This window comes from Lycorma delicatula, chromosome 4, assembly GCF_047948215.1.
Source record: "Lycorma delicatula isolate Av1 chromosome 4, ASM4794821v1, whole genome shotgun sequence".
Taxonomy (NCBI): domain Eukaryota; kingdom Metazoa; phylum Arthropoda; class Insecta; order Hemiptera; family Fulgoridae; genus Lycorma; species Lycorma delicatula.
Window position 1 is genome coordinate 3,392,397 of NC_134458.1, and position 12,113 is coordinate 3,404,509.

At 31.9% G+C, this 12,113-nt stretch overlaps 1 protein-coding gene across 1 annotated transcript in view; it reads right to left on the bottom strand.

Moving 5' to 3' along the window:
* Positions 1 to 386: 386 nt before the first annotated feature.
* The window catches only part of FASN3 (Fatty acid synthase 3), a 280,712-nt gene continuing 268,985 nt past the window's right edge, over positions 387 to 12,113 (bottom strand). Inside the window, exons 37-38 of the mRNA XM_075362162.1 lie at positions 1,643 to 1,888; positions 387 to 678 (exon numbers count right to left, since the gene is read on the bottom strand). Coding sequence (XP_075218277.1) covers positions 493 to 678; positions 1,643 to 1,888 — 432 coding nt within the window. The 3' untranslated portion in view covers positions 387 to 492. The remainder of the gene's footprint in view (positions 679 to 1,642; positions 1,889 to 12,113) is intronic.

Here is a 12,113-nt window from a genome sequence, read left to right on the forward strand (position 1 = left end):
TACTACTATAGTAATGAAATGTTCTGGTAATTTATTACAAATAAAATTATTTATGCCTAATATTTTGTTCAAGATGTACATGAAGTAACTTATTTATTTATTTCTTGAAAGTATATATTTTTTTCAAGTATGTTAAACTAAGGTTTTGCTATAAATAAACAGTAACAATGACATTATACAAAAGTATATAAAATAAGTTTACTATAGACTATGTTATGATTTTCTTTGATGTGGCGTAGTTATTTACGAAAATTATTTTTAAATAGCATGTACGCATTACTTTTGTTGCAACCAGAAGCACGTGTTCTGCATGCTGGGATATAGGAGTGGAGTAGAGGCAGCTTGTAGGGAAAACGTATCTTTTAGATTTTATATACAATACAGTATAAAATAACTGATTTCTTATTAAATTAGTTTAATGATTGGATTTCCATTATTACAGTGGTAGTATTATATTACAAACTGATCTAAAAAAAAAAAAAATTATCAGGATCATAAGTGTTTAATTTGTTGATGAAGAGACGCTATACAATCAGTAGCCTTTGACATGATTTCTTTCTTAAATCCTACAGATTCATCATCAATTAGATTATTTATAAGTTCTGCAGTCTTTTTGTTATCCAAAATTGAGACGTGATTGCCTTCCACAAATATTACTGGTACTGGTAAAAGAGTGTACTATAATAAGAAAAAAAAATTAATAGTTAAATACTACACATATATAATTTGAATACAAAATGAATTTAAATTTTGTTTGATCAGGTTTTGAATTTTTCATGAAAAATAAGTTTCTATAATATGATCTATGTAAAAGTTTTAGATTATATGCTCATATAATGATAAAAAAAAATTTATTAATAGATTTTAGTAGTAAAAAAAAAAAATTCACCATTTTATTAAAGTCATCACTATCATGTGGTTATGTCCGCATAGTATAGAATAATAAGTTGTGTTTACAAAACATTTTATTCTACACTAAAATGTGGAATACACACATTAGTGGTTGGTGTGTTTGTATCATATATATTCAAACGTAAATAATTATTTAAAAATAACAGTTGCTGAGTTACTTAATCTTATTATTAATACTAACATTATTTAAGATATGAATTTTTTTATGAACAGATCTGTTAAAACAGCATTCAAAAATAATATTGAAATGAGTACCTTCTGTCTATCTGTTACATACCATAACCCATCTCTTGTGGGTAGTCTGCCATGACCCCTAGCCATTCCTGAAAACAGCACAGTCATCTTCAGGAATAACAGGCACTGGACACTTGTCTTTTGTTTATTATTTTTGTACAGTCTCAGGTCAACCATTTCTGAGATGTGTGGTTAATTGAAACCCAACCACCAAAGAACACTGGTATTCAAATCCATGATCAAGTATTCAAATCCGTATAAATGTAACTGCCTTTACTAGGATTTGAACCTTAGAGTTCTCGACTTTAAAATCAGCTGATTTGCGAAGACGCGTTCACCATTAGACCAACCCGGTTGGTTAAGTTAAGAAATATCTAAATTTAGTTATATCTCTATCTATATCCTACAGTCATGGGTTATTTTAGTATTCTTTTACAAACAATTTTATCTTTGTATTATTACTACTAAAACCAAAAAAAATAAAAACATTTTTTACCTTCGATAATTCATAATCTTCTTCCATATTCACAGCAATATCAGAAGGCCTTATTAAAGTGATTTGAGATTTTATGGATTTACATTTAATTCCTTCATATGTAAGTATAGATTTTACTCTATGATATACAGCATTCATAAGAAGTTTTTGATACTTTTTGCTGTATTTTGTGTTATCTGGACCATTGTCGATCAGGAAGTCCAATCTTGATTTCCAGTCAGGGAGATTTTTTAATGCTTCCTTCAGCTACAAAAAAATTTAAACATATAACAGTAAAAAAAACAAAATTTCACAGGCACAAGGGGTGTGTGATAACACCCCTTTAAAGTGCCTGATGAATCAGCAGCTAAATAAAAATTCACTGGGTAGAAGATGGGTAAATGATCTACAAATTTGGCTTGTACTAAATTTGTCTTAAAAAGCTATTTGCTAATAGGGTTATAATAATTAAGCAGAATAGTCACTGATTTATAGCTGTTGATTAGTAGTTTACTTTTTTAAAAGACAAAAATATTTTAACTGATTTTTAGAATGATGGTAGTCCTAACTAAATCTAACTATAAATAACTAAGGGGGAAGCCTCCCCTCACCTCTTCTTTGTCTCTTCACTATTTTCATAATTTTTTTAATTAGAAATTAAGTAAGGCACTTTATTGTGTGCAATTAATATATTTTACATCATTATTGGTTAACATCACATAAGTAAAAATAATAAATCTACATGATAGGTGTAAAGTCATAATATACACATATAATAACACAAAACAACATTGTCACAAACTAATACCAAAATTACAGTTATAACATACACTATTTCCAAACATACTCCAGTAGCATATTAAAAATAAAGCACAACTAAAGATAATTTCTATAAGATCTAACAAATTTTACATTTATTATCCTTACTTGAGTATCTGGAAAATGATGAAGAAGATGGATAACTATCACTCATCAGACAGATGTTCACTTATTGAACAATAGAATCTGCCCACCAAAAGCCCCACGAAACTCTCCTAAATCCTTTCTGATTAACTTCAGTTTCGTATGTGGCAGCAGATTATTATAAAGATAAAATCCAGCATTACAAATTATAAAAATATAATTTTATTCATTAATATAAGATTGTAAAGAGGGTTGTCTGAAAAGTTTTGAGCTTAACATAGAAAGACATATTTTTTCTGTCAAATATAGTTTTATTTTTCAACAAAGTCTCCTTCCAAATCGATACATATTTTCCAGTGATGCTCTGACCTCTTTAACAATTCCAAATTGTAGCTGGCATGTTTCTCTGCAGTATAGATGTTTACATCTGCAATAACCTCCTAGTCTGATGAAAATCTCGTTCCTCCAAGTGAAACTTTAAGGTTAGGAAACAAGAAAGTCACTTGGGGTCAGATCTGGTGAATACAGTGAATGGTCAACCAATTCAAAGTGCAATTCATGAATTTTAGCCAAGGCGACCATTGAAGTGTGAGCAGGCGCATGTCCTGATGGAAAAGCACTTTCTTCTTCAATCGTTTTTTGCAATTTCTGCCTTCAGCTTGTCAAGTAATGATGTGTAATACTGTCCCATTAGTGTTTTTGAAGATAATCGATAAACAAAATCCTGTTGCTGTCCCAAAAAATAGTCGTCATCACCTTCCCGACTGATGGAACTGTCTTCGCCTTTTTCGGAGCAGGTTCACTCTTTCCAGTTCATATTTTGACTGTTTTGTCTCAGGAGTGTAGTGGTGGATCCACGTCTCATCTGCAGTATGAATCGATGCAAAAAATCTGACTTGCTTTGCTTAAACTGCTCCAACAGGGCCTTGGAAATGTTCACTCAAATGTGTTTTTGGTACAAAGTGAGCAAACATGTGGATTGCTCATTATATCTAATTCTTCAGTTAATATATGACAAACATGTTCTTTCGATATGCCCATAGCCTCTGCTATTTCTTTAACCTTAATTCGTCAGTCATCCAGTACCATTTGGTGAACTTTTCCAATGATATCAGTTGTGGTTACAGTTTTTGGCCATCCTGAACCCTCATTATCTACCAACCTGTGTTTGAATTCAGCTGCTCATCTTTTCATGGTGGCAAATGATGGGACAGAGTCCCCATAAACAGCGTCCAACTTGTTTTTAATTTATTGCCTTTTAAACGCAAGTATTTAATCATGGCTCGATATTCAATTTTTTCCATTTTCACAAAAACATTCTCAATAACTTACTCAAACGATTTTCAAATAAAAACTGAGCATCCAAAATGGCTGAAATTTTAGTGAGTACCTTTCAACGCATGCACAAATACATTCCCTAACTTTTGTTGACGAGTACTGCAATCTTCATGTTGAGGCTCAAACCTTTTCAGACAACCCTCGTACTTTTTTAATTTTATTATTATAAAGATATAGTCTGGTACACATTTATAGGTGGATGTTCTGTGCTTTGGATAGGATAGGACATTATGCTGAGTGTTATAAATATGAAAGTCAGAGGTGTTTCAGTTATGATAGCTTATCTTCAATATAGTATGGAAAATAGAAGTGTGAGGATTTTAAAATAGCTAAAAGAACTCTTGCATGAATCACCAGGTTTCAGTTGGCAAACCATGGGAATATTTTTTTTAATAATAAATATATTTTTGCTATCAACAGAATTCCTCCTCTATGAATCATGAGACCTTGCCGTTGGTGAGGGGGCTTGAGTGCTCAGTGATACAGAGTAGCTGGACCGAAGGTGCAACCATATCGGAAAAGTAACTGTTGAGAGCCAGACTAAGGAATGATTCCTGAAAGAGGGCAGCAGCTCTTTCAGTAGTTGTTAGGGACGTGATTCAGAACGACTTAAACGGCCATATAAACATCACTCAGTCCTCTGAGTACTGCGCAGCTGAAAGCAATGGAAAACTACAGCTGCTTTCTTTCCAAGAAAATGTAGCTCTCTGCTTTTTCATATAACAATGATGGAGGCGCCTTCCTTGGTAAAATATTCCGGAGGTAAACTAGTCCCCCGTTTGGATCTCCGGGTGGGGACTACTAAGGAAGGCGTCACCAGAAAATTAAAAAATAACATTCTACGAGTCGGAGCGTGGAATGTTAGAAGTTTAAAAAAGGTTGGTAGGCTAGAAAGTTTAAAGCGGGAAATGGATAGGATAAATGTAGATGTAGTAGGAATTAGTGAGGTTCGGTAGGAAGAGGAAAACGACTTTTGGTTAGGTGATTTTAAAATAATTAACTCAGCTTCAAATAATGGGTAGGCAGGAGTAGGTTTCGTAATGAACAAGAAGATAGGGAAGAGAGTAGAGTATTTCAAAATGCATAGCGATAGAATCATTGTAATAAGGATAAAATCAAAACCTAAACCGACAACGATTGTTAACATCTATATGCCTACAAGTGCCCATGGTGATGATGAGGTAGAGTGTGTATACGAAGAGATTGATTTAGCAATTAAACACGTAAAAGGAGATGAAAATTTAATAATAGTTGAAGATTGGAATGCAAGCATTGGAAAAGGCAAGGACGGAAATATAGTGGGTGAATACGGGCTGGGCAAAAGGAATGAAAGAGGGGACAGACTTATAGAGTTTTGCACGAAGTATAATTTAGTAATTGCCAACACCCAATTTAAAAATCATAATAGAAGAATATACACTTGGAAAAAGTCAGGCGATACTGCAAGGTATCAGATAGATTATATCATGGTTAAGCAAGATTTAGAAATCAAAATAGGCGAGGAAGCGATTGATAGATTATACAAACTGGTGTGTAATACTTATGAAAAAGGGGAACTTCCGTCAGACTTAAAAAAAAGTGTTATAGTCATGATACCAAAGAAAGCAGGGGCAGATAAATGTGAAGAATACAGAACAATTAGTTTAACTAGTCATGCATCAAAAATCTTAATTAAAATTCTATACAGAAGAATTGAGAGGAGAGTGGAAGAAGTGTTAAGAGAAGACCAATTTGGTTTCAGGAAAAGTATTGGGACAAGGGAAGCAAATCAGATTAGTAGTAGAAGGAAGATTAAAGAAAAACAAACCAACATACTTGGCGTTTAAAGACCTAGAAAAGGCATTCGATAACGTAGAGTGGAATAAAATGTTCAGCATTTAAAAAAAATTAGGGTTCAAATACAGAGATAGAAGAACAATTGCTAACATGTACAGGAACCAAACAGCAACAGTGGTAATTGAAGAACATAAGGAAGAACCCGTAATAAGAAAGGGAGTTCGACAAGGATGTTCCCTATCCCCGTTACTTTTTAATCTTTACATGGAACTGATGTTAAAGAACAATTTAGATTCGGAGTAACAGTACAAGGTGAAAAGATAAAGATGCTATGATTTGCTGATGATATAGTAATTCTAGCTGAGAGTAAAAAGGATTTAGAAGAAACAATGAATGGCATAGATAAAGTCCTATACAAGAACTATCACATGAAAATAAACAAGAACAAAACAAAAGTAATGAAATGTATTAGTAATAACAAAGATGGACCACTGAATGTGAAAATAGGAGGAGAAAAGATTATGGAGGTAGAAGAATTTTGTTATTTGGGAAGTAGAATTACTAAAGATGGACGAAGCAGGAGCGATATAAAATGCCGAATAGCACAAGCGAAACGAGCCTTCAGTCAGAAATATAATTTGTTTACATCAAAAATTAATTTAAATGCCAGGAAAAGGTTTTTGAAAGTATGTTTGGAGTATTGCTTTATATGGAAGTGAAACTTGGACGATCGGAGTATCTGAGAAGAAGCTTTTGAAATGTGGTGCTATAGGAGAATGTTAAAAATCAGATGCATGGATAAAGTGACAAATGAAGAGGTATTGCGGCAAATAGATGAAGAAAGAAGCATTTGGAAAAATATAGCAAAAAGAAGAGACTGTTTTACAGACCACATCTTAAGGCATCCTGGAATAGTCACTTTGATATTCGAGGAACAGCTAGGTGGGAAAAATCGTGCAGGCAGGCAACGTTTGGAATATGTAAAACAAATTGTTAGGGATGTAGGATGTAGGGGGTATACCGAAATAAAACGACTAGCACTAGATAGGCATCTTAGAGAGCTGCATCAAACCAGTCAAATGACTGAAGACAAAAAAAAATCAACAGAATTACCCCAAAAAATAACTCCGTAATTTAAAAGGGAATATACATAAGCGTAATACACCATCAACAGATGATCAACCTGTTCATTATATAGGATAGTGTAAGTAGAACAAAAAAGGCTTACTTAGATGACGAGACTAAACCTCACCCTTCCAAGTGTATTTTCAATCATGAGACCCAGAAAATCAGCAGAGCTTGAAAGTTTCAAGGCATCCGTAATGGAGTGTAAGTAACTTTTCCATGATTCAAATGAAACCTTATATGATTTATTGAAATTAAATGGCAAATCATTAGCCAGAAACCATTTATTCATTCTAATAAGATCCCTACTCACTAAATTATATAGATTAGAATAAGTTAAATTTGTAAAAGCCATCGTGGTATGATTAGAAAACATAATCGGCCTCAACAGATGCATCGAGTTTGGCAAGTCATTTACATAAATCAGAAATAAAGAAATAATATTTTTTATACATTTTGGCATTCCTCAGGACCTGAAAATCAATCCCTGAGGAATGCCATCAGGTACCAATTCATAGGTGCTAATACTGTTTAATAACCTGACATGAACACTCTGCCAATGGGTCTTTTAAGTAGGACTTAAGCAGAGTAAAAGCAGCTCCACAAACACCATAGAATATAAGCTTACAGAGAAGCAGTTCATGATTCCTGCCTTTGGTAAGTTACAGAAGACACAAAGAGCCAGGTGTGACTCATTAAGAGCATCAACAATATTTGTTAACAATTCATTCTCTTCTTTAATAGTATTCTTACCTTTATTGGGTATAAACCAAATTGGGTATGATGCAACAAACTATTATTTTCAAAGTAATAGAGTAGCTGGGAAACTATAGCCTTCTCAAAGACCTTTGATAATGCAGGAAGAATCACAATTGGGTGATAATTGTTTAAATCAAATTCCAAACCTTTTGAAAACTGGAATTATGTTAGCAAATTTGATCAAATCTAGAAAGATTCCTGTTTTAAATGATAAATTAATCAGACACCTTAACGGAGCATCTAAATTTACTTATCATTCAAAGAACACTGTCAATTGTATTGACAGATCCATTGTATTGTTCATCTTTAAACTGCATAACATTTGTGTCCAAGAATGCATGTATTTAATATGTATGGTGGATCGTTCATGAGATTTAATCATTCACTAATCAATTGGAAAAACCTTTATATGTTAAAAAATTGTTGTCAGAGGAAAATAACTTGCAGTAAAAACAAAATATTTTCTTGAACATTTGGAATACACAATCCATCTTCTGTTTTGCTTGTCTCCATTTGTCATTGTTCTCATATAATATGTTGCGGAAAAACATCTCTTGTCTAGATCTTTTGGAAAATCATTTGAAGTTGAAATACAAGGTGGACCACATTGAACAATTAATGTTCTCATAGGATGATTTAATATTTTTGGTTACATGGCTGGGTCATCAATTGTAAATAATTCATCTATTTCCTTTTCCTTTTGCGATCCACTTTCATGTTTTCCAGTTGTGATTGTTTGGCATTCACAAGATGATATATCAGGTTCTTCATGTTCTCTACTTATTTCAACAGATACTTCTTTGTTTTGTATTACTGGCAATTCTTGTTATCAACATCAACAGTATTCTTCACGGAAATAGATGAAATAATTGGAGATTTCTTTATACATTTATTTAAAGAATTATTTTGTTCTTTAGCTGCTTCTTTATCATGTTTTTTTTTTTAAGTTTTTCATATCCACTAGGATATTTCCTTCCGCAGTCTCTTTCATGGCTAGTCAGTCTAGGATTAAATAGCAAACAGATTACAAAATAATTTAACTAGAGTAGTAATATCAGTCTTAGTCACGAATACACAGTACCAACTACACTACATCACTAGAATGGAAGCAGAAACAGATCGGAACGTTTTTACATCAATGCTCAACATATTAAAAGTAGCAACTCAATTAAATGGCTAAATGTGTCTGTCGTAACTAGTAGATATGTACACATGGATAATGCCACACACTGCAGCATCTGCACCTGCGCAAACAGGTGTCAATCCTAGACAGAGATGTACAGACAAAATATCAACTCAACTCTCCGAATGCATGGGATGGGGCCCTATGCTGTCGTACAGTTCATTAACCCATCACGCCAGCCCTGATTTGATGGCTTTAAGGTGTGTGCAATAGATAAACTTCAGACATTTCTTTAAAGATCTCAAGAGAAACATTGGCAGTAGGAAGATATTTTAAGAGAGAACTTGCCTTGTTTATATCTGGCATCACATTAATAGTCTTACATAGTTTCTTAAATGTTGATTTAAAGAATCCAAAAGAGTGCCAATTACATCATCAATAGGCAAGATTTCCAAGAATTCATTACTGCTTTTCGAGATAACTGTCCACTTCCTCATCATTCTTTATTATTATAATACTTATAATTTGCTAAATTAATACATTTTTAAAATAACGTTTTTGTAAACAGTTACATACTTCTAAATAGAAACATCGGCAGACACCCTAAACCATTGCATGCAACTCCCCCTTCCTCACACCTTACACCTGGATCCCAGTCATTAACCAGCCCTTATCCTCATTTTTTTCATTATATTTCTTTTTAGTATTTGGAAGGGTAATATAGTTTTTAGAATTTCAAAAAAGTCTTTATAGGTGGTATCTCCTCTGATCGAAAAGTCAGTCAATATAGCGTTCCAGATTTCCTGATGCAATAACCCTCCAAGTGTATCAGTATAATTCTTGGAGAAAGGTCTTATAGTTCTTACATTCAACTGTGTCTGAATGGTTTATTTAACCCTTGGTCATCTATGGGAAAAACAGCATATTATGCTGTGTGATCAGAAAGACCATTCTGATCATGCTAAGAGTTTTTCCCAAGTCAAGGCTGACAAAGAAGTTATTAATACAAGTACGAGATTTTACTGTAATTCTTGTTGGATCAATAAATACTGGGGACCGAAGGTAAGAGTCCAATATATCCAGTAACCTATGTTTATTAGAGGATGAAAAGAATCCTAATAACTCCTTCAATTTTCTATAAACGTTTTCAAAAGCAAATTTTGTATTAACTGGGGATCTGTATAAGCATTTAAAATTATTACCTTGAAAGTTCTAACTTGGACCAGCAACATTCAAAATATCTTTCTGTATATGATTTTTCACACACTGTTAAACATTCCACCAAGGCAAAATCAGTTCATGAGATGCACACTTCATTTCTTATAGCTTAATTTCTACTATAATTGGCAACCAGCCTTGGTAAACTCTCCAAGAACAAATTTACCTCGTCAATCTTAGTGGACTGAGTAACATCCCTTACATTTAAGTGAAGGATATGTAGATAACCCCTCCTTATAATGGAATAAATTAAAGTAAATAAGTACATTTAATTGTCATTTATATAATGAACTGAATTCATAGCTTTAATGATGTAAGAAATTAAGAATTTTTTTCAGTTGGATACATTTATTGAATTAGAAAGCCTATCCCAACAAAAGTAATACATTTTTAGGGTATGAATTAAAAATAATTAAATTGTAATATTTGATCTGAAGGTGTTTTATGAGCATGAGCCTACCACTCACAACTGTGGCAAAAGTAGAGAACAATTCCTGCGGTACAGATTAAAAGTAATTATGATCCTGGGTTGAGTTTCAGTTGAATTTGTTTGCGGTTAGTAGTTAGTATAATGTATGGGCTAAATTATCCAAGAATATCAGATGGAGATTAATAAAGAAGCGGTGAAATAATCAACTTAGGAACTATAATGTGATATTAAATGGGAAATTCATTATCATATTTTTATGATGAAATTATCCTAATATTTTTATATGTTTGTTTGCAAATTTTTACCTACCACAATATTGTCATAGATGGTAGGCATTGAAACATTTTTTTTATAACCTCTTATGCTGCAGTACAATATCAATACTATTTAATTACAGTAACATTAAAAATAAACATTGTAGCAGATAATTGCTATAATACAACATAATAATGTAGACTCAATGGCGTAATGATCAGTCTGGATAGATGACACCATATTAACTTGAGGTTATCAATAATGTTCTATTTTTTATTTATAATTAAAATACATTTGATCTTTTAATCTTGTACATTTTTTTGCTGAATAACATCCAAGATATTAGATACTGTACAGAACTCTTAAATAAAAATTATGGACAGCATTGCATCCTAAACTATCTTTGGAAACTGGGTTTTAACTGATTTTCATTCTTTCATACATTATCCTGACACGATACAATTTGTTTACTGACCCCTGATTAGAACACCAAGTTTATCAGTCTTATCCCTTTCAATAATAAAGAGGACATGCAGGGTTTGCTCTTTCATAATACTAGTATTTAGTTAACACAAATTAAAGATGTAAACAAATAAAAATAATAAATATTTAAACTTGAACCAGCCCATAAATAAGAAAGAAAGAACAATACTTGAATAAAAACTGCAGTAATAATACCATATAGTAGATTATAAGGGGTAGTGAACTGTAAAACACCTTGAATTACACTACAATATTTTGTGTGCAGCCTATATATTAAGGCATATTTTGTGCATATAATATTTTTGGTGTTGATAAACATGTTTTTTCCACACAGTAATTTTGAAAATATTTATGTATAAATGTAATAACTAAATCTGATGTCCTTATAAACTGTTTAATGAAATTATTTTGAATAATTACAGCAATAAAGTGGATATAATACTTAAACTGAAACTAATAGTCAAAGTAAAGATTTTTGCAAAGGTGAAAATGGCATTATTATATTAACAATAATATGTAAATGCACTATCTAGCTGTATGACTCACTCTGGTTAAGTTGTATAGCATACAGATTTTTACTTCTGTTAACTGGGTTCAATTACAGCAACTGAATGATGATGAAGTACGTAAGTTGTTTTCAGATAAGTATTACCCACAAATAATATTCATAAAACAAATTGATCATTTAAACAAAGTTTCTTGAATGTGTTACAGAACTGTGGAATTTTAAAATTATTTTATGTGACAGAATATCTTATTTTTAATAGACTCAAAATAAAATATGACATTAATCTCAAGAAATACTTGAGATTCTTCACAATAATGATAAAAAATGAAATTAGATTGGAACAATTAGGAAAAAATTACCGATTAAATAAAATATTTATTAATCATCCTAAGCAGTTTATAATTATGACAGTTTGAGTCTGTATAATATTGAGAGTAATATCAGACTGTTACATTGACTGCTTATTTGATACAGTAAGACTTGAGATTTGTATCATATAATTTGATCAGCTACATTCAATTTATGATCATACGCAAAATTTTCTTTAGTTTTGAATTTTTACTTATTTTTTTAT